The 22992-nt window shown below is 44.9% G+C and overlaps 2 protein-coding genes across 3 annotated transcripts in view; one reads left to right on the forward strand and one right to left on the reverse strand.

Moving 5' to 3' along the window:
* The window catches only part of ulk2 (unc-51 like autophagy activating kinase 2), a 40903-nt gene extending 31262 nt beyond the window's left edge, over nucleotides 1-9641 (reverse strand). For both annotated transcript variants that reach the window (XM_054742901.2, XM_054742900.2), the window contains exons 1-3: nucleotides 9321-9641; nucleotides 6277-6369; nucleotides 6103-6144 (exon numbers count right to left, since the gene is read on the reverse strand). In XM_054742901.2, coding sequence (XP_054598876.2) covers nucleotides 6103-6144; nucleotides 6277-6369; nucleotides 9321-9410 — 225 coding nt within the window. In that variant the 5' untranslated portion in view covers nucleotides 9411-9641. The remainder of the gene's footprint in view (nucleotides 1-6102; nucleotides 6145-6276; nucleotides 6370-9320) is intronic.
* A 2008-nt stretch (nucleotides 9642-11649) lies between these two features.
* Nucleotides 11650-16069, forward strand: LOC107380735 (dehydrogenase/reductase SDR family member 13). Its single transcript, XM_015952064.3, has 5 exons — nucleotides 11650-11828; nucleotides 11905-12023; nucleotides 12128-12251; nucleotides 13205-13531; nucleotides 15547-16069. The coding sequence occupies exons 1-5, from the start codon at nucleotides 11702-11704 to the stop codon at nucleotides 15804-15806; spliced, it is 957 nt and encodes a 318-aa protein (XP_015807550.1). The 5' UTR covers nucleotides 11650-11701; the 3' UTR covers nucleotides 15807-16069.
* The last annotated feature ends 6923 nt before the right edge of the window (nucleotides 16070-22992 follow it).

The following is a 22992-nucleotide window of genomic DNA, read 5'->3' on the forward strand; positions in this document are numbered from 1 at the left end:
TGGAACAGGTGGGACTAAATGAGAAATGAACCAATCACAGTCCAGCGCCGCCACTCTCTCTGACCACCTCCAGCAGTCAAGGCGAGTTAAGCGTCTTGCCCAAGGACACAACAGCAGCATTCTCTGGTGGGAGCTGGGATTGAACCAACAACATTCCGACTGCTGGACAACCCGCTCTATCTCCTGAGCTACTGCTCTGAAAAGCACACACCAACCTCCCTGCATTAACTTTGTGCCTGCAGCTATAGTGAACCCCTAACCCATCTCCCTCAGGGGGAATGAAACCTATCTACGGTGACACGTCTAAGTCCCTGTTACAGAACAAGATTTGTGGGAAACAAATAAAAAGGTTAAAGCTGGTGCTGTGGGTTAACGAAGAAGATATGCAGAACTTTATGGTCAACCCCTGAATGAAACAGGCCCAGAGATGACCAATACCACATTTTAACATAATTTGTTCAAGTTCATTAAATGTTAATAATTACTTTAAATTAATGAGTGAAACATGTAGTCTTTATGCCTTCTGTTTTCAGCTGCAGTGTTACATTCTGGATCAGGGGTCCACAGCACTAGCATGACCCAGGTAGAATCCTGACCCAGGATCAGATCTGAATTCACCCTAACTAAACCTGAATCCTGCTTTCGTAGCTGTAGCCTCTGGTCTGAGGTGGACTCCAACTACTGACCAGATGCAGATATAACCTTCACTAACTAATTAACGAGGCCTTCAGATATCTCCAACATCTCTGTCACATCGTCTTGTGCTGCAACAGTCATGTAAATCATCTGTGTGTTTGCATTCAAAACTCTTCTATCCATACAAACTGGTGCCCTTCAGCAGGACTGGGAATTTTAATCTGTTACTCCACTTTTTAAAGGGGGAAATCCTTTGGACCTAAGCTGTTATAGACCTATCTCTATCCTGCCTTGCCTTTCTAAAGTCAATGAAAATGAGTTAGTCAACAAACAGCTAACTCACTATCTGGAATCCAGCAGTATTCTTACCCCATGCAGCCCGGCTTCAGAACTGGCCATGGATGTGTCTCTGTAACACGTATAGAGCTAAATGACATCATATGTGCCACTGACAATGAGGAATAGTGTGTAGCTGTGTTTGTTGACTTGGCTAAAGCCTTTGACTCTGTAGACTATAACATCTTACTTAGCAGGCTCGAACATACAGGACTTTCTCAGGCATCTGTGGCATGGTTCAGAAGTTTTATCTTAGACCGTACGCAGGAGAACAAAGGGTTACCAATCTGCGCTTCTACCTTGGTCTATGGGCGTTCCTCAAGGGTCGATACTGGGCCCAACCTTATTCAAAATCTATATTAATAACATTGTTCATGCTGTTGACAGTTCTCATATGCAGTTATATGCAGATGACATCATTTTATATGCATGCAGTTCTTCCATGAACACAGCTTTGTCCTCCTTGCAGAACAACGTTAATTGTCTTCAACGAGTCCTCTCCAACCTTCCTCTTCATTTAAACACAAGTTAAACAAAGTTCATGATCTTCAACCGTAACTTACCACAATCAACTTTCCACCCTACTATCGTTTCCCTGGATGGTACAGAACTACAGCTTGTCAGTTCTTATAAGTATCTGGGTGTCTGGCATGACAGCACACTTTCATTTGACATTCACATTAATTCATTACTTTATAAAGTCAAGTCAAGAATTGGGTTTGTCATTGTCAGACATGAGTCCCACACGTGCATACTTGCCAGAGAACTTAAACTCACGTATCCGCAGCTTTTTGCGTAGTTTAGAGGGATGAGTCGTACCAGCGTAAATAGATGCCAAATTGAGTACTGGCTACGTTAAATGCGTACAGGTTGGCAAGTCTGCATATCTACTACCAAGACCAACGTGCTGATGGTGGGATGAAGCTGAACTTTTACTGATTTAGAGAGATGACTTACTTCATTATCTTAACTCATTCACTGCCATTGACGACTAAAGTCGACATTTTAAATCCAAACCGTTCACTAGGGGTTGCATGACTTAATTTTTTTAAAAGTAGACCGTCAAGTAATGAAAATCAAGTCGACTTCGACTAGTCGTTGATGACGCCATACACCTGAAGCGGGGGGGGGGGGGGGGTGTTCGCTGGAGTTTTTGTCAATTAAAATTGTGGCCACATTTTCCAAGTTAAGCACATCTCTTTTAATAACGGTAGTTTCTGCATCTTGCTTCAGCCCCCCGTGCATTGGCAGCAAACTCACTGATGTGCCTGCAGCCTCTCAGAGTTCCTGCAGCTCCAAACATTAAAAGAATCATTTCATTTTCTGTTCCTCACTTCTGATTACCTTCAATGGTGTCTGTTTGTTACAACCACCAGATACAAAAAGTAACTTGCTTTTATTTGACTATTTTTCTGTCCTGCCTGTTTATTATCTTCCTGCGTCTCCTCTCAATCCTAAAGAAGAACTGCTACCTGGGTTCATTTATATTCACCTTATGAGTTACCTTTGAACTGCAGTTCTAAAAGATCTACTGACCGCAAAAACAGCGGAGTGCTCGCCGGCCGCATCAGTGAGGTGAAATCACCGGAGGACAAAACAGGTGATGCGCCCCGCTCCACAGCAGCGAAATGCATCAGGCACAAATAAAAGACAGAAAACATAAAAGGAAATGAGCAGACACGAATGATCGCGTGTTAAATTTGTTTTTGAGGTGGCGACACCTGATTTGATAATGTTACTGTGGCCGTGCTCAGGACGCAGATGTCTGGAGCGTGTCACGGATCAGAGCTTTGCATGCGCTCTGGCACAGCACGTCGCCTCCCAACACGCAGGGGCTTGTCACTTGCTGTCTTTTCCCAGGACTGCATCTTGTCAGTCATTATCACGTGACAGCGACTAGTCGATGAAAGGCATAAAAAGTCACTACAGAGCAGTGAAAGTCGACTAGTCAACCCCTACTGTTCACTGCCAATGACGAGTAAAGTCGTCATTTGCATTTTTTTACTGTGTGGGCGTGGGAACGAGCCCCCTCACTGTGAGAACAAACATCTCAGCTCTAAAGCCAATCTTAATCCACATACGTCACACATCACGTGATCAGGAAGCAGAAAATCCATGTGTTAGGAGATTGTTTTGGGCCGCTGCTGTGAAAAAAGTGAGGCACGAACTGGAAAAGCTTCTGCCGATCACAATTCATCAACGCGGATTAGGAAAGAACGGATAAATCTTGAAACGTGCGGATTCTTCCTGATGTAAGAGGTGAGTCTCCACTTTGTTTTGGCTGTTTTGGCGTCGACATCATCCTAGAGCGCAACGTTCTGTGACTCTTACAAAAACAGTAAAAACGGTGAGAAACGCTGGCAGCGAAGGGCTTTACCGATCAAGAAATGGCTGGCAGCGAATGAGTTAATAAATCATTAGAAAGAGGAACATCAGTTTCATCAGTTTTTAAACGATGGAAAATTTGGGTCACTAAATAACTCAGAGAACATTAACAGGAAGACCTTTCCTAGAGATCAGGACAACCAGGTCATACTTCCTCAGACCCGGGCCTACTTGGATCCCTGAGACATGCTTGATGAAAGGTTTTGGTTCTGTCATTCAAGTGGATGAAAAGTGAAGCTGGGGAGTCGGGATTTTCAAAATGATGATAAAACAGAAAAGGACACCCCTATTCAGCAGTATTACAGCAGCGGCACGGCGCATCCTGTACCAGAACCTCTGCTGTGTCACAGTCATCCAAAGGTCAAAAGCACGTTTCATGATCCTTCTACCGGCTCTGGGCGTTTGTACCCACATATAGGGTGTGTGTGTTGGTCAGTCTGTTCTCAGGTGGACCTTACATTACAGCTGCTGTGTGCTTGAGTCATAAACTGACCACACAACATCATCACACTGTCTGCAGACGGACTACCAGAGTGGAACCGCACGTCAAAGAGGGTTTAGAGACTAGAGATGTGTCTCATAAGAACAGTAATTTCCTGTCACAGGCCACAGCCTAATGTCCCTGTTGGGAGACACAAAGTCCTCTATTGATTTGGTTTTATTCACAGAAGCTGAGGAAGACATCTGGAAGCAGGAGGAGGAGCTACACCAGCTACAACCAGAGGTAATGACTCAGAAAACCATGACCGGGAAATCAAACTGTAGGAGTCTGTGCAGAGTAACGCTATAATAGAGTGTGTGTGTGTGTGTGTGTGTGTGTCAGATTTGAGCAAAAACACAAATAAATCTGTTTTCGCGTCGTCTTTCTCTGTTTCCTCACAAATGAAACATGTAAAGCAAACAGAAAAACCTGTGAACCCAAAGAATGACTCAGTTTTTAATGCGGTCACTGAAGAAGCTCCACTATGAGAGCTTGTGTATAAATAGACTCTTCAGATATCTGCCTCTGCATGGAGCTGTGACATCAGCGAGCTGATGAGAGGATGAGAACACTGGTGGAGGAGAGGAAGGGTGGATGCGCTGATCAGCAGGAGTCGTACAAACACAGGAAGTGCTACTGTAGAGAAAGTGCTTCATCATGGCTCTGAATGTCCTCCCCGGACACACACTCGCATGCAAGATAGTCAGTTCTCTACGTTTACTTTGTGCTGTTATGGGAAACGGTAAAGGAATAAAAATAAGATATTAACGGACAGAGAGGATTGCTGCATCCAGAAATTACTCTGCAGCTAATTTCTTCAGTTGTATGTTTAATTACACGAACCAAAATGAGATAAATCAGTCAGCTCTGCAGGATTAAAAGATCTGAAAAGATAAAAGTCTTCAGGATGTCCAGGGGGAATTGTCATCAAACACTCCTGGAGGAGCAGCAGCTCTACTCCGAGTCTCTACCGGATTTTCTAGCTCTTCACCCCCATCTCTAAGCTCACCAATGGAGAAAACTCATTTTGGACGCTTTTATTTGGGGCCTTGTTCTTTGGGTCATTGCTCAAATTAGTGACCAGAGGTGAGGATTAGGACAAAGATGGACCGGTAAATAGAGCTTCACTTTCTGGCTTAGCTCCTCGCCAACACAATAGTCCAGTTTACCCTCTGCATCACCACAGATGCTGGGCCGGTCCACCTGTCAGCCTCCCACTCCATCATTTGTGGTCAAGACCCTGAGATATCTAAACTCCCCCAAATGAGGAAGGACCTCTCCTCTGACCTAGAGTCTGAATTCCACCATTTTCTAGTCACGAACCACAGCCTCTGAATTGGAGGTGTTGCTCCCCATCCTAGTTCCTCCACACTTGGCTATGAACATCCCTAACAAGACCTGAAGGTCAGAGTCTGATGGAGCTCACAGGACAACATCATCCACAGATAGTAGGACCAAGACCCCCCTGCCACCAAACTCCACCCTCCACCCCACAGCTGCACCCACAAATAGCACTGCAGGGTATAGCACGTTTTACTGAGAAGGCTAGCAGTAGCTGTGATTCCACTGCAGGAACTTCAGGGGAAATTCTGGGAGGGGGAAATTCAGCGGGGGATACGATGTCCCGGTCCTCTCAGCTGTTGTGTATTCAGCTAGTGTTTCCCTTACATAGACTCAGCCGTGGCACCGACGCTCTGAAGCTAAACGATAAAACTCCAGTCAGCGATGGACCTGAATCACAAGACCACTATGAGTCTGTGTTGGGACACACAAGCCTGGTAGAGGAGTTTAACTAACAACCACCCTAAGTAGGGATGTCCCGTTCCGATATCGGAGGTAATTCGATATCGGCCCAAAAACAGTGTATCAAATTATATCGAACAGCATCAAAAAGCTCCGATAAAAGCAGCCAAGGTTAAGGCTCACATTTTTGCAACCAATGGTTAAAAAAAAGAAGTAATTATTTTCATGCTTACTGTTATTGGCTCTTGTTCTCTGATTGAGTAATATCACTTGACCAAGTTTTTCCACATTAAAAATAGGTAAAAGTACGTCTGATTTGTGCCGATATCGTATCAGATTGACATCGGTATCGGTCAGTACTGAAGTCTGCAATATCGGTATCGTATCGGAAGTGAAAAAGTTGTATCGGGACAGCCCTAATCCTAAGAGACAATAACTGATATTCTAAAGAAAACCAAAACGAGTATTTCGGATATGAAAGAAGTACCTTCAGTTCACCAAAAAATACATGAAAAACTTACCTGAACATCATAGAGAGCCACAATGTTTTCATGCTGCAGTTCCTGTGGAGAAAAACTACAAGTTAGTGGAACATTAGAGGCTTCAGCTGGAAACACCATCAGCGGTGGTTCTTCGTGGACATTGTGGCTCTAGGGGTCAAAGGTGACCGTGGTCTGGTTCAGCACTTTGCTCACCTTCAGGATTTTAATCTCCTTGCCAAGGAGGATCTGGGACTTGGACAAGTTCTTCTTATTGATGCTCTTGATGGCCACCTCCCAGTCAGTTTTCTTAACGACAGACACAAAAACAGGTTCACCTTCATTATATTTCAAGATTTTCTAACAATGTGGTCATCTCATCTGACCAGTTTAGAGAAATAGTTCATCTATCTGCAGGATTTTACCCACGATAAAGAGTTTTTGTTAATAATACTACTACCATGATCGTAATATTTTAAATAAATTTGTGATGTTTAAATGTTTCTAAACGCAAAGTGTGAGAAGACCTGGCTGGCCTCGCCGTGCGACAGCTGTCTGGAAAGAAGAAACACTTAAGCAGGTCATCCTCCTGAGCCGAAGACCTGCTGAATGAAGACGTGATGACACTTGAAAAAAGCACCAGCCAGCATGTGTTGAGAGCAATGTGAGACGAAGGAAGGGGAACTTTTATGTGCTCCCCTGAGCTGACATCCAGATGGATCTGTGGAGTAGGTATAGAAAATAACTCCTGGAGCTCATGTGAACTGAACCCAAAAACGCCTCATGCAGAAATAAACCCATGGATGCACTGGACCATTTCTGTGTCTTTCTCCGCACACAGAGAGGAAAGTGATGAGAGAATACAGACAAGCTGAGAGGGAAGGAATCTAGGTTAATAGATGTTCCTGTTCTGTTGGTCTAGTCTGCCTGAAGGAAGGCAGGGAGTCTTGCACTGGAATGACACAGCTACAGAGAACATGCTAGTCAGCAGAAATACACAAAGAAATGAGCCGCTTCCATCTTCAGCTCACCGACAGACTCAGTAGGGTGTGACAAGGCTGCCAAAGCTTCAAACACAGAAAACAGGGAGGGAATGGACCCTGATGGCACATCGAGTGATGTTGTTTTATTTTGTGGGTAATAGTTGCACAGTAAGCAAATATAACCTGCTCGGCCACCTGGCAAAAACAGGGGCCAGCTTTCATTTCCCAGAACAGTGAATGATCTAATTTCTGAATCCCAGCTGATTATGGAGCAACAGCACCGTTAGTACCAGTAAGCCTATGCTACTAACAACAGCTGTTTATAACAACAGTAAAATTACGCTACTAACAACAGCTGTTTATAACAACAGTAAAATTACACTACTAACAACAGCTGTTTATAACAACAGTAAAATTACGCTACTAACAACAGCTGTTTATAACAACAGTAAAATTACGCTACTAACAACAGCTGTTTATAACAACAGTAAAATTACGCTACTAACAACAGCTGTTTATAACAACAGTAAAATTACGCTACTAACCACAGCTGTTTATAACAACAGTAAAATTACGCTACTAACAACAGCTGTTTATAACAACAATAAAATTATGCTGCTAACAACAGCTGTTTATAACAACAATAAAATTATGCTGCTAACAACAGCTGTTTATAACAACAATAAAATTATGCTGCTAACAACAGCTGTTTATAACAACAATAAAATTATGCTGCTAACAACAGCTGTTTATAACAACAATAAAATTATGCTGCTAACAACAGCTGTTTATAACAACAGTAAAATTACGCTACTAACAGCTGTTTATAACCACAGAAAAATTACACTACTAACAACAGCTGTTTATAACAACAGTAAAATTATGCTGCTAACAACAGCTGTTTATAACAACAATAAAATTATGCTGCTAACAACAGCTGTTTATAACAACAGTAAAATTATGCTACTAACAACAGCTGTTTATAACAACAGTAAAATTACGCTACTAAAACAGCTACTAACAACAGCTGTTTATAACAACAGTAAAATTACGCTACTAACAACAGCTGTTTATAACAACAGTAAAATTATGCTACTAACAGCTACTAACAACAGCTGTTTATAACAACAGTAAAATTACGCTACTAACAACAGCTGTTTATAACAACAGTAAAATTACGCTACTAACAACAGCTGTTTATAACAACAGTAAAATTACGCTACTAACAACAGCTGTTTATAACAACAATAAAATTATGCTGCTAACAACAGCTGTTTATAACAACAATAAAATTATGCTGCTAACAACAGCTGTTTATAACAACAGTAAAATTACGCTACTAACAGCTGTTTATAACCACAGAAAAATTACGCTACTAACAACAGCTGTTTATAACAACAGTAAAATTATGCTGCTAACAACAGCTGTTTATAACAACAGTAAAATTATGCTACTAACAACAGCTGTTTATAACAACAGTAAAATTACGCTACTAAAACAGCTACTAACAACAGCTGTTTATAACAACAGTAAAATTACGCTACTAACAACAGCTGTTTATAACAACAGTAAAATTATGCTACTAACAACAGCTGTTCATAACAACAGTAAAATTACGCTACTAAAACAGCTACTAACAACAGCTGTTTATAACAACAGTAAAATTATCAGAAATATTAATCTGTAACATAATCAGCACCAACAGCCACAACATGCTCATCACAATGACCCCCCCACTGTTTTTAATGTTACACTGGTGGGATGATGGTAACATAATGCCATGTTCTGAATCTCCAGTCTCCATAGTGATGGTAAACCCAGAAGCTGGGTGACTTATGTCAGTCAATGTTCCTGATATTACATCAGAGATCAACTGATCTCTGAGCCTCAGTATGAATGAACCCTACAGCTCTTATATAAGGAGGGCTTAAAAAGGCACCTGCCCTCCTCCTGCCTCAGTACGTCAGCGAGTCATTCACTGCTGCCTGACTCAGTCAGCTCATGAATGAACTAAATAAATGAATTAATTTAAATGAATTAATACTGCGGAGCCTGATCCCGATGTTTAGTGAAGCATCTGAATGATGCACGCACACACAGACACACACACACACACACACACACACACACACACACACACACACACACACACACACACACACTTGGAGGAGGTAAAAGCCCACATGATGCTGCAGAGCTGACCCAGATTTCCTCATTAAGCTGCCCTCCTCCTCCTGCAGCAGCAGTGGAAACCAGATGATGAGCTGGTTTCATTACCTTCCTGTGCCGCCCTTTGAAGACCACAGCAAAAGCTCCATGTCCAACCAGGTCCTTCCTGCTGTACTCGAAGTCCCCGACTGTTTCCATCTCTGGGGGGAGTAGGGTCCAGTTGAGGACGACTCGGTAGCCTTGGTGATGACTCCTTCTTCAGAGGAAAAGCGGGGATAATACCCGCCCACAGCGGATGGTGCCCCCCGCTCTGTGGGATGATTTCAGGCCTTATGGCATTTAAATAAGAGACGAGGCATGGTGCGTTCAGTGCCCTCCGAGCAACTCGGGATGCTTGCAGAGTCACAGATTAGACGGATTTGAGCACAGCTAGCATCAATCCTCAAGCTAAACCGCGTCAGTGTCCCCTGTCTTTGACCCAGTTCGATCCAACAAGGAGACTAACACACTTTGTCCCCGGACATCTGAAATGTCTACATGATGGCATGCCGGGTGGACATGGCTATGCTAGGACTGGAGCGGTAACAGACATGGAGCTCTGTGTTAGCCTGACAGGGACATAACCGAGTCCCTACCGTCATAGCTGTTGTCCTCTGGACGCAGAGACGACAATAATAATAGCATCCACAATCAGCTAGCGCGTCCAACGGTCCCTCAATCTGAACACACAGGCGGTGTAAACCTATCAGACTAGCTAAACAACGAGCTAGTCCACATTAGCCAAAAAGGATCCAAAACACCATTTGATCCGGAGATGTTAGTCCAACCGGTCCATTTGTCCTCTTCACCACAGCTCTGCTTCAGACCAATGGTTTACATGTTCACCCATTGTACACAGAGACAACGTCCCTGTCCTTCTACTGGTCTAACCATGGTCTGGCGATACTGTCACCTTCTGTAATGGTTCCCAGTTTAAACAAAACACTAACTACAAACTGGACTGCGACAAACTAACTGGGACCAGGAAAAAGACCGTCGGGATGAGACTCAGACAATAACACAGCTTCAGCCATATTCCGCTTTTAAAGAGCTCCTTCCGCGGAGGACTGGAGCAGCATATCCTTCCGCTGCAAGAGCTAGTCCGCTGGAGCAGACGGGGCAATTGCAGTTTTCAAAAACAACAGGTAAAAAAATAATACAAGATAAATGTTACATGAAGTTTATAATAACGGCCCAATAAGACGGAAGTTAAAACAAGCCAGAAGCTACTTTTGTTTTTGGAAATTAAGTATGATAAAAACTTTTTTAAAAACGTAACTTTATGTAGCCTACAGTTCTCAAAGTATTTATAAAATTAAATAAATATAATAGAAAAATTTAATGCTAACATTGTTTCACTTACACTATATGTGTAAATATTTACAACATTTTTACATCTTGTGACAGATTTACAAAAGCCTGAGAGAAGGTCCACCTGACTGTGGTGTGATGAAGGGAGAAGCCAAGTGCCAAGCCCTGACTCAACTTTGAACCCACTCATGACCCCGCACTTGTATTCCCATCAGTAATTCTGCCTCTCTATCAGTGACATTATATCACCTTTACCTATTAAGACCAGTCTTATTTTTCATTTAACATGTTAAACATGATTATACATTAATGCAACAGAAGTAGAAAGTTGGCATTCGCTAAGCCTGTTCCTGTTACTAGTGTTGTCTCAGGCATGTTGTACCATTCAGGTGTCACCACAAGTTGGAGCCAAATCCTGTGTGTGTGTGTGTGTGTGTGTGTGTGTGTGTGTGTGTGTGTGTGTGTGTGTGTGTGTGTGTGTGTGTGTGTGTGTGTGTGTGTGTGTGTGTTAGTTTCAGAATCTAGTCACAAATATTCTTTACTGCAAACAGTGTAAACAAAATGATGTTTTTAATTTCAAGGCTTCTAAAACAAAATAATACAATTTCTCAAACACACACACACACACACACACACACACACACACACACCAGCTCAGTGGCCTAGCAGTAGACGGTCCGCCATGAGACTGGGAGATCAGGGTTCAATTCCCAGTCGGGTCATACTAAAGCCTTTGAAAAAAATGGGACCCAATGCCTCCCTGCTTCTCACTCAGCATTAAGTAGTTGGATTGGGGGGTTAAACCACCAACTGGTTCCCGAGCGCGGCTGTGTCTGCAGCTCACCGCTACCCCAGGGGATGGGTCAAATGCGGAGAACAAATTTCATGCACATATCAGTGTGTGTGACAACTTATGGGACTTTAACTTTAACACACACACACACACACACACATGCAGTCATCGCTTAGATGACCTAACTGATCCAACAGGATCTACATGATCTGTCTTGAAGCATTCCTGTTTTTCCACCTTGCAGTCAAACACACCCAAACAGGAAGTGGGTGGATGAGCCTAAATAGAAACTTCTGGGACTACTGATGTGTGAAGCCAGTTGGTTGTGAGGTTCAAGGCAGGAACAATGTCCATCATTCTCCTGGCTGTGGGTGTTTTTATAGGAGCTGCTTTTATTTACCATCATATTGTGGTGAAGGGGAAGAAATGCACAAGCAAAGCAGAGTTGCATGGGAAAACTGTGATTGTGACTGGTGAGTAGTGTTTCTGCTTTAACGCTTTTTATAATGACTTGCTCTTTTGTTTCTGAGTATTGATTGATCCCTACAGGCAGCAACACGGGCATCGGGAGGACCACAGCCATCAATTTGGCTAGAAGAGGAGCCCGAGTCATTCTGGCCTGTCGTTGTAAGCAGAGAGGAGAGGCCGCTCAGGAAGACATAAGACGGGTGAGTGTCCATAGGTACATACAAATCCTGCTGTTTTCCAGGCTCCAGCGTTTCAGATGGAAGTATAATGCCTCTGACCTGGCGTTGCTCACTGTCTGCTGCAGGAGAGTGGCAGTAATCAGGTGGTGTTCATGCAGCTGGACCTGGGGAGTCTTGAGTCAGTTCGCAGCTTTGCTGAAACCTTTCTGAAGTCTGAACCCAGACTGGACCTCCTGATCAACAATGCAGGTAAAACCATTCAATCGTCTTTATTCTAGTAGGTTCAGGGAAAAAACACTAAAGTTTACTTTCTTGAAGATTTTTCTGTTCTCATCTGAGGAGATTCAGACATTCAAAACAAAAGTGCAGAATAGAAAGTTTTAAAATGGTAATGGGAGCTTTATTAATATGAGCTAGTCTCAAAACCACTCCCTGAATCCTCAAGGTCTTTGTTGTTCCACCAGACAAGTTTTCATTCCATTCCTGATGGTGTGGAGATCAGATCCAGAGCTGGAACTTCACATCTCTTTTGTTCCTCTCAAACCATAAATCATCTCCATCCAAAATGTCCCGTCCTTTACGCCTCAGCTGTCGGTGAAAACCTTTTTACTGAGTACTTCAGGTTTTGTTAACCAGCTGGAGTAAACGATGACTGTAATATTTGTATCTGTAAATTAGCTGCAGTCTGGGAACAGGCTTTTAGGTGTTTAAATAATTACAATAACCAAGACCACGTGCATTATGCTGGGAATGGTGGTAACATGAATAATGGGAGAGCTGGTTTTTCTGTTGGTGCAAAAAGCCTGAGGCAGAAGGGTGATCTACTGCTGAGACAGAGCCAAGACGGAGAGAGAGTGAGTGAGTGCATGCGTGCACGTGTGTGTGTGTGTGTGTGCGCGCGCATGCGTGCGTGCGTGTGTGTGTGTGTGTGTGTGTTGCAGGACTTGATCCGTTTGGTTTTGGTGTGAATGACCAGAGAAGATGGGCTGCATTCCAACTCTGCTACCCTGAACCCATTGCTTTGGGGTTCCCTGAACTTAACCTGTTCCTGTAGTTTTAGGCAGCCATCTTTGCAGCCATATTAAGAAGGTGTAGCAGTTGCATCCTGTCTGCTTATGTGAAGACGTATCATCTCCGCAGAGGCCAGATGGCATAAAGCTCATTAAAGACAATGATTGCTGTATCTCCTTGTTTTATGGCAGGAATCTGCATGCAGGGTCGAACCAAGGATGGATTTGGGCTAATGTTTGGTGTCAACCATCTTGGTCATTTCCTGTTAACTAACTTGCTGCTGGAGCGACTGAAGGAGAGCGCACCCAGCAGGATAGTAAATGTTTCATCCATGGCACACAACTTTGGAAAAATTGATTTCGACAGCCTGAACACCCACAAATGTCTGGGACTTGGGACATCGTCTGTGCGGGTTTTCCAGATTTACTGTGATAGTAAGCTGTGCAACGTTCTCTTCAACCATGAGCTGGCCAAGAGACTGCAGGGAACCAGGGTGACCTGCTATGCCCTCCACCCAGGTAAGTACTAATCACCTGGATGTAAACAGACTGATTCACTGTGAGGTTTTCTGTTTCTGGCCAAGTACATTTCAAAGTGAACAGAGAGCAAAAGACAGGCTCTTAGAACAGCTGGTCAGAATACCATCAAAATGGTGATTGGTTCGGTCCCCAGCCCCTTACACGAGTTCTCCACAACTATGGACCGTGTGTGAACTACCCTGGAAGAGTTGAGACAACATCATTTCTTTCTAAACACACGAGAGAGGAGGACTTCCTGAAGCCACCTTCAGTAGGAGTAACTTCAGGTTAATCTTCTCCTGTTTGATCTTCTCCATTTCCTACACACATCTGGTGGAAATGAGTCTGGTTTTTTTTTTCCAACACTACTTGGGTTCTTTGAGATTTGCAGACATGAAGACAGGTCCTACCACATCATGCAAGGCTGGTTCTGGTCTGGACTCTGACTGGACCACTGCAGAACCTTGATTCAAACCTTTTCAGCTGTTTGGTTGTAGATTTGTCACAGGATCCAGCTCGGGCTGAGCCAGCACAGCCACTCCAGGGAAGACCGCAGACATTTTCTAATTGTGAATAGCCTTTCTGATAGCTTGTAAATGACCTTTGACCCTTCCCAAATTGATGGACAACATCAACTGCTTCTCTGAGTTCAGTGCTGATGTCTTTTCTCTGTTGTGTTAACACACGCCTGTATGCTCCAGAGAAGCAACTTTTATTATGGTTAATTTTAAGCTCTAATGAGGTTCAGCTAGTCAAAGCCTTTAGTAAACACAATCTTGGTGCTATTTACCATCTATGGAGGCTGGAGCAGACGTAGCTTTTTACAAGGTTCCTTTCTTTTTTGGTAAATCAATGCTGACTCAGTTGATTGTGTCTTTGGTGAAGTTTCCGCTTCTGGTTTTAAATTCAAATTCAAATTTTTTTTGTCACATACACATTCATACACAGTACGAAATGCAGTGAAATGCCTTACACAACTGCTCGTGACCTAAGAGTTGAAAATAAAAAAACTGTACACCACGGATTAAAATGAAGGGTAAATTTAACTGGGAAAGAGTAAGGTAAAATATATCTCAATTAAAGTTGAATAATAGAATAGCTTTACAACAAAATACACAATACAATACAAATTAGAATAAAAGGTAAATTTAGCTGCGAATGAATAAGATATAATATATGTAAGTTGAAGTTGAGAATAAAGTAACTGTACAACAAAATACACAGTATGTAAATGTATAAGAATGTATAAAGAAATAAAAATATCTGTACAAAACAGCGGCTGAACAAGTATTAAATGGAAATGAAAACATATATATATATATATATATATATATATATATATATATATATATATATATATATATATAATGTCCAGAGTTGTGCAAACCACATTTTAGTGACTTTGTAGTGCAACTGTGCTTAAGCAAAGTCCAGACTGTTCGGTGTGTGTGAGAACCATATGTGTGTGCACTTACTATGTGGTGGTGTGGTTTAAAGATCGTTTGAATCGTAAGACTAGAACTGCAACACACCTGCTCTGTGCTATGAATGGAAAGCTGTGTGGAAACTTTGGATTGGTTCTGTTTGTTCAGATTTGGAAAGTTCGTCGTAATAGTTTCGGGGTCAGGAACTGCAAAATATTTGCACAACAGTTGCCTCTCAAAATCGTTGCAGAGTAGTTTCCAGCAGTTGATTCTTTCTCAATTGTGTGTGTGTGTGTGTGTGTGTGTGTGTGTGTGTGTGTGTTTTGTGAATCAGAAACTGGATAAATGTGGGGAAACATTTTTGGAGATAAAAAATTTAAAACGATTTATTTTTAGGTTAATTTGCAGCAACAAAATTTACTTGGTTGTTTAAAACTTGAAGAAAAATTACACAGGCAACTGAGGCCAGTCACACATTTATGTTGGACACACATGACCTGATACATCTGGCAGGAAGGGGCCAACTTGTAGCTCGTTTACTTTTATACCAGCTAAGCATAAGTTTAATGGTTCTACTTTGTGACCTTGCAGGTGCCATCAGCTCTGAGCTGGGCAGGAACACAAGCTCACTTTTACATGTACTTCTGAAGCCCGTGACTGTACTCTTCTTCAAGAACACTGTCCAGGGATGCCAGACCACCCTGCACTGTGCCCTGCAGGAGGGCATCGAGCCGCTCAGTGGACGCTACTTCTCCAACTGCACTGTGAGAGAACTCTTCGCTAAAGCCAAGGATGATGCTGCAGCCAAAAAGCTGTGGGAGATCAGTGAAAGACTCTGTGGCCTTGTGTAAAAATGTTTTTTAAAAATCCAGATTTTTGGGTGTCAGGGCATTGCTGCGGATCCTGCCTGACTGAAATCTTCATATCAAAATGAAAAATGGCATGTAGAGGTGAGATTGGATAAATGTTTCAATGTCCATCATAACAGAACAAAATGAAGAGCTGATCTGAAGCCACGGACGGTCTTTCTAAGCCTTATTGATGTTGACTTAACCAGGAAACACCTGCTCCACGTGTAATGTGTAATAACATGTAATAAACAACCAGACGTCTGCTCTGTGGTAAAGGTTTTTAATAAGTCAGTAACTAATGAAAACCTGGTGTAGGAGATGTTCCTAACAGATTTTAATGGAAAATAACCAGCCGAGAATTTCTGAATTGGCTTCTGGTCACACAGGTTTGGTGGGATGTTGGGCGGGGAAGTGATTTATAGAAGAGAAGAGGTGTTATGGAAGACGAGTCAAAGCACTGTTAAATACCACACGTATACTACGAAGTCTGCCAAAGTTTTATAAACTTGTTTATGATCCTCCACCAAAGCCTGACGTTATTCAGCATCATAAAACACCACAGGTGCAGGAAACCCAGCATGTTCAAACTGTTGTTTCAGGTTTTAGAGTTGTCTCCCCCACCTAGAACGACATGTAACTTAACCCTAAAGGAGAGAAGATGGACAGCTTCTCTGTTCAAACACAACATAAGAAACAACCTCAGCAGGGCTCATGGAGATCAGATCAGGGAAACTCTGTCTCACAAAACAAAGGTCCGTCTGTCACTGGATGACTCGACCTTTAGTTGAATTTCGTCATTCAGACCCTCCTCATTGGTCCCGTGTTGAGACAAGCACTTAGCACACCTGCTGCCATTGATGATAAGAGAGCCAACTAACTAGACTTAAATTAGAAAAGTGAATGTTAGAAGGGAAAAGATATTTCTGGGCGTTTATTTTAAAACCAGCTTTTCCACGGCACTGAATAAGTAGGTCAAAGGCACCTGTTGACCTCTGACTTACGCAAAGATTTTTCTGGTTCTTCTGCAATACCAACTGTGGCATGCACAAAATGTTGCACAACATTGGTTCTGTGAGTACAAACTGATTCATCAGCATGTTCATCAAATGTTGAAGGCATTTGTTAGATAAAGTGGCATCTGAAACCTGTCCACGCTGGTAACTCTGCTTCAGAAGAATGACTAACCCTTCAGGTATGTCTGGTCTAGCAGCCAGATAGAAAAAAGCTGTGAAACACGGGCATGACCTCAGATTTTATGTATCTCTGTCAGTAGAAACTCCATTTCAGATGCTGAATGCTGCAGGGGCATCGTCATTCTGAAATGAGGCTTTGTGTAAAACGTAGTAATAATTCCTGACATACTCGGTGTGGAGCTAGCTTGAGCTAACGGCTAATCAGAGCTAACACCAGTCTGAGCCAGTTCTGGCTTTATGCTCAGACCAGCTCTAGATAGCAGTTAGTCTTACCCAGTACCCATATACCCTAGGTACCAAGCTTATGTTCTGTGTGTGAAACCACATCATCTCTTCTGCTTGTTCTTTAAATAAGAAGGAACTATTTGAACTGAACGACTAACTTTCACTTTGAGCTTTACATGACGGCTCATCAAACTTGTTGTGGTTATTTAAGAGGAACCTGATGTTCTGCATCAAATGTCTGCATGTCTCCTGCAGCCCATAAGAGCATCCATGTGAAGGAATTTAGACTGGTGCTGTTTAGCCAACAAAAACAGAAGCACCACTGCCACCAAGCCACATAACATCTGACACATGGAATCATGCAGCTCCTGTTTATTATTTGATGTTTGGTGGTTGGTGAACACTTGACAAAAGGCCAGTATTTGGTAAAGCACCTTCTAGAGGTCTAGAACCCCCAAAGTGCTTTACAACATAATCATTCATCCACCAATCCGTGGTGATGAGCTACAGTGTAGCCACAGCTGCCCTGGGGCGCACTGACACCACCAATCCCCCCGACCACCACCAAAAGGCAGGGTGGGTGAAGTGTCCTGCCCAAGGATACAACAGCAGCATTCTCTGGCAGGAGCTGGAATTGATCCTACGACCTTCTGATAACAGCCCGCTCTACCTCCTGAGATACTGCTGCCCCGTGAAGCTTATTGTCCAGATTCTACTGGGAATTGGCACAGACTTGGACTGAGAGCTTCATCCAAATTAAAACCAGTTACATTAAAGCTATTTTTAAACTGCTACATCATAGTTTTTTTATTTTCTACAATAATGGTGAAGAGGATATCTCAGTTAACTGTGGCTAAATTCTTGTTTTCTTGCATCTTTATCATTAATCTGGATCAAGACAGAAATATTGAATGTTAAAGAGAACAATAAACAGCTGGGTGTAAGAAGGTTCATCCATCCATTCATTTTCATCTGCTTATCTGGAGTCGGGTCGCGGGGGCAGTAGCCTAAGGCGAGAGGCCCGCACTTCCCTCTCCCCAGCCACTTGGGCCAAATCCTCCTGGGGAATCCCAAGGCGTTCCCCAGCCAGATGAGAGACACAGTCCCTCCACCATACCCTGGGTATACCTTTAGGTCTCCTACCGGTTGGACGTGCCCAGAAAAGCTCACCAGGGAGGCGTCCAGGAGGGATATTGACCGGATGCCCGAGCCACCTCAACTGGCTCCTCCCGATGTGGAGGAGCAGCAGGTCTGCTCTGAGCTCCTCCCGAATGACTGAGCTTCTAACCCTATCTCTGACGCCAGGGACACACCGGCTGCCGAAGCGCCGCAAAACGGGGACCGCCTTCATTCGGCGCCCTTGTTATCCTATTCTAAAGACCATATGGGCCGCCGAAGCACCGCAAAGCGCCGCGCGCCGTGCAGCAATTGTTTCGGCATCTGCTCTATATTTTTTGTGAGCCGCGGGTGAATCGCGTCAATTCTGGTAGGAAGTCAAACCTAGACATGAGAGGCAGGCCGGTAAATTTAACAAAATAAAGCATTTCAAAATACAATTTTGCGATAGTCAAATGTGTTCGTAAACAGACACTGCATAAAAACCACACACACACACACACACACACACCTCGTGAAGGGGGTGTGGTTTTGGGTGTCTTTCAACCGGAGCAAACAGGACAGAGAGGAAGAAAGTTGTAGGCCAGCTATTAACGACTGGTTCACACCATAGGTTCACACACACGTGGACAAACACACACAAACAGCAAGGGGGAGGGGGGTGTAGAGCAAAAGAGCAGAGAAAAGGCAGAGAGGAAATGGAGGACACCAAGTGGTTAAAAGAAAAACTGCGAGGTGCGCCTCGACCAGAGCGGAGAAACAAGCGGTCAAACGCCTTCTCCAAATCCAAAAAACACATGTAGACTGGTTGGTCAAATTTCCACGCACCCTCTAAGATCCCTCTAAGGGTATAGAGCTGGTCCAGTGTTCCATGGCCAGGATGAAAACCACATTGCTCCTCCTGAATCTGAGGTTCATCAATCCGATGGACCCTCCTCTCCAAAACCCCTGAATAGACCTTACCAGGAAGGCTCAGGAGTGTGATCGCCCTGTAGTTGGAACACACCCTGCGGTCCCCTTTTTTAAATAAGGGGACCACCACCCCGATCTGCCAGTCCAGAGGGACTGCCCCCAATTTCCACGCAATATTGCAGAGCCACGTCAGCCAACACAGCCCCAAAAGGTTCATGTTGAGGGAAAAAGCAGTACTTGGTAAAAGTTTCAACTCGTTTCTCCTCCACCCAGACTTTAAACTAGTCTGGATCAGCAGGAAACAGACTTACAGTTTTTCTTTGTCGTCGTCGTCTTCCTCCGCTTATCCGGGTCCGGGTCGCGGGGGCAGCATCCCAACTAGGGAGCTCCAGACCGCCCTCTCCCCAGCCAACTCCACCAGTTCCTCCGGCAGGACCCTAAGGCGTTCCTGGACCAGCTTGGAGATGTAACCTCTCCGACGTGTCCTGGGTCGACCTGGGGGCCTCCTGCCGGCAGAACCTGCCCGAAACACCTCCCCGGGGAGGCGTTCAGGAGGCATCCTGACCAGATAACCAAACCACCTCAACTGACTCCTTTCGATCCGGAGGAGCAGCGGTTCTACTCCGAGTCCCTCCCGAATGTCAGAGCTCCTCACCCTATCTCTAAGGCTGAGCCCGGCCGCCCTACGGAGGAAACTCTTTTCAGCCGCTTGTATTCGCGATCTCGTTCTTTCAGTCATTACCTAAAGCTCATGACCATAGGTGAGGATTGGGACATAGATCGACCGGTAAATTGAGAGTCTGGCTTTCTGGCTCAGCTCCCTCTTCACCACGACAGATCAGCTCAACAATCCGCCTATCGATCTCCCGATCCCTACTACCCTCACTCGTGAACAAGACCAAGATACTTAAACTCCTCCACTTGAGGTAGGACCTCTCTCCCGACCCGGAGTTGGCAAGCCACCCTTTCCCGGTCGAGAACCATGGTCTCAGATTTGGAGGTGCTGGTCCTCATCCCAGCCGCTTCACACTCGGCCGCGAACCTACCCAGCAAGAGCTGAAGGACAGAGCTGGATGAAGCTAGGAGGACCACATCATCCGCAAAAAGCAGAGATGAGATTCTCCTGCCATCAAACTTGACACACTCCACACCACTGCTGCGCCTAGAAATTCTGTCCATAAAGGTTATGAACAGAACCGGTGACAAAGGGCAGCCCTGGCGGAGTCCAACCCTCACCGGGAACAGGTCCGACTTACTACCGGCTATGCGGACCAAACTCACGCTCCTCTGGTAAAGGGACTGAATGGCCCTTAACAAAAGGCCACCCACCCCATACTCCTGGAGCGTCCCCCACAGGGTGCCCCTGGGGACACGGCCATAAGCCTTCTCCGAATCCACAAAGCACATGTGGATTGGTTGGGCAAACTCCCATGCCCCCTCCATCACCCTTACAAGGGTATAAAGCTGGTCCACAGTTCCATAGCCAGGACGAAAACCACATTGCTCCTCCTCAATCTGAGATTCAACTATCAATCAAACCCTCCTCTCCAGTACCTTGGAGTAGACTTTTCCAGGGAGGCTGAGGAGTGTGATCCCCCTATAGTTGGAACACACCCTCCGGTGACCCTTCTTAAAGATGGGGACCACCACCCCGGTCTGTCACTCCACAGGAACTGCCCCTGATGACCACGCAATGTTGCAGAGACGTGTCAACCACGACAGCCCTACCACATCCATAGCCTTGAGATACACAGGACGAATCTCATCCACCCACGGGCTCCACCGCTGTGTAGTTGTTTGACTACCTCAGCAACTTCTGCCCCAGAGATCGGACAGTCCATCCCCAGGTCTCCCGGCTCTGGCTCCTCCTCAGAATGCGCATAGGTGAGATTGAGGAGCTCCTCAAAGTATTCCTTCCACCGCCCGACTATAGCCCCAGTTGACGTCAGCAGCTCCCCATCCCCACTGTAAACAGTGTGAGCGAGTTGCTGCCTCCCTCTCCTGAGGCGCCGGACAGTTTGCCAGAACCTCTTTGGCACTGATCGATCGTCTTTCTCCATGGCCTCACCAAACTCCTCCCATGCCTGAGATTTTGCCTCAGCAACTGCCACTGCTGCACCCCGCTTGGCTATCCGGTACCAGTCTGCTGCCTCCGGAGACCCACAGACCAGCCACGCCCTGTAGGCCTCCTTCTTCAGCCTGATGGCTCCCCGAACCTCTGGTGTCCACCAGCGGGTACGGTGGTTGCCACCACGACTGGCACCGGCCACCTTACGACCACAGCTAGCAACAGCTGCCTCAACAATTGCAGAGTGGAACAAGGCCCACTCGGAGTCGATGTCCCCCACTGCTCTCGGGACACGGTCAAAGCTCTGCTGGAGGAGGGAGTTGAAGACCGTCTTGACAGGTTCTTCTGCCAAGCGTTCCCAGCAGACCCTCACTATGCGTTTGGGTCTGCCTGGTCTACGCGGCATCTTCCCCTGCCATCTGATCCAACTCACCATCAGGTGGTGATCAGTTGACAGCTCTGCTCCTCTCTTCACTCGGGTGTCCAAAACATACGGCCGCAGGTAAGATGATACGACTACAAAGTCTATCATCGACCTGCGACCTAGGCTGCCCTGGTACCAAGTGTACCGATGGGCATCCTTATGTTCGAACATAGTGTTCGTTATGGCCAAACTGCGGCTTGCACAGAAGTCCAATAACAAAACACCACTCAAGTTCATATCAGGCGGGCTGTTCCTCCCAATCACACCCCTCCAGGTCATGCTGTCATTGCCCACATGAGCATTGAAGTCCCCCAGCAGGACAATGGAGTCCCCTGATGGAGCACCATGTAGCACTCGTCCCAGGAACTCCAAAAAGGGTGGGTACTCTGAACTGATATTTGGCGCATAAGCACAAACAACAGTCAGGACCCGTTCCTCGACCCGAAGGCACAGGGAAGCTACCCTCTCGTCCCCCGGGGTAAACCCCAACACACGGACAGAGTGTCTTGGGGCTAACAAAAAGCCAACCCCAGCCCTCCACCTCTCACCCGGAGCAACTCCAGCAAAAGAGAGTGTCCAACCCCTCTCAAGGACTTGGGTTCCAGAGCCAATGCTATATGTCGAGGTGAGTCCAACTATATCTAGCCGGTACCACTTAACCTCTGCCACAAGTTCCTGCTCCTTCCCCGCCAGCGAGGTGACGTTCCATGTCCCAACAACCAGTTTCCTTGTCCGGGGATCGGACCGCCAAGGCTCCCGCCTCTGTCTGCCACCCGATCCACACTGCTCAGTTTTTATTTGTGCGGAAATTAAAGAGTTAAAAGTTTTCTTTTAACTTCTTTTAGAACTTTATCTGTATCTGTGGCTCATGAGTTTAACTGAGGGCCTAGATGACCACCATCCTGCATATTTAACTTGTTTCCCTGCTCCACCACGCTTGTTTAGGAAGTTCTGGAATTCTTCAGAAGCATGTTACTAACAAACTAATTAAGACCAGGAGAGTTGGAGCAGAGAAACATCTACAGTGTGGTGCTCAAGTACTCATACCCTTTGAATTGAACTACATAGATTGACACCATACAACCACAAACTTAAATGTTTTATTTTTTCTGTGATTGACCAACACATGATTATAAAGTTGAATAAAACTGGTGCACATGTTTCAAACTATTAAGGAAAAAAATAAATAATCTGAAGCCTGTGGTTGTAAAGGGTCAGTGTGTGTAAAAGGCATTGCAAGACCTGCAG

This window comes from Nothobranchius furzeri, chromosome 13, assembly GCF_043380555.1.
Source record: "Nothobranchius furzeri strain GRZ-AD chromosome 13, NfurGRZ-RIMD1, whole genome shotgun sequence".
NCBI lineage: Eukaryota > Metazoa > Chordata > Actinopteri > Cyprinodontiformes > Nothobranchiidae > Nothobranchius > Nothobranchius furzeri.

Bases quoted from the DNA above. Each gene is read 5' to 3' on its own strand.
- LOC107380735 (XM_015952064.3), top strand. From the start codon at position 11,702: ATGTCCATCATTCTCCTGGCTGTGGGTGTTTTTATAGGAGCTGCTTTT. The intron at 11,829-11,904 runs GTGAGTAGTGTT...TGATCCCTACAG, and splicing joins GAAAACTGTGATTGTGACTG to GCAGCAACACGGGCATCGGG. The intron at 12,252-13,204 runs GTAAAACCATTC...GTTTTATGGCAG, and splicing joins CCTCCTGATCAACAATGCAG to GAATCTGCATGCAGGGTCGA.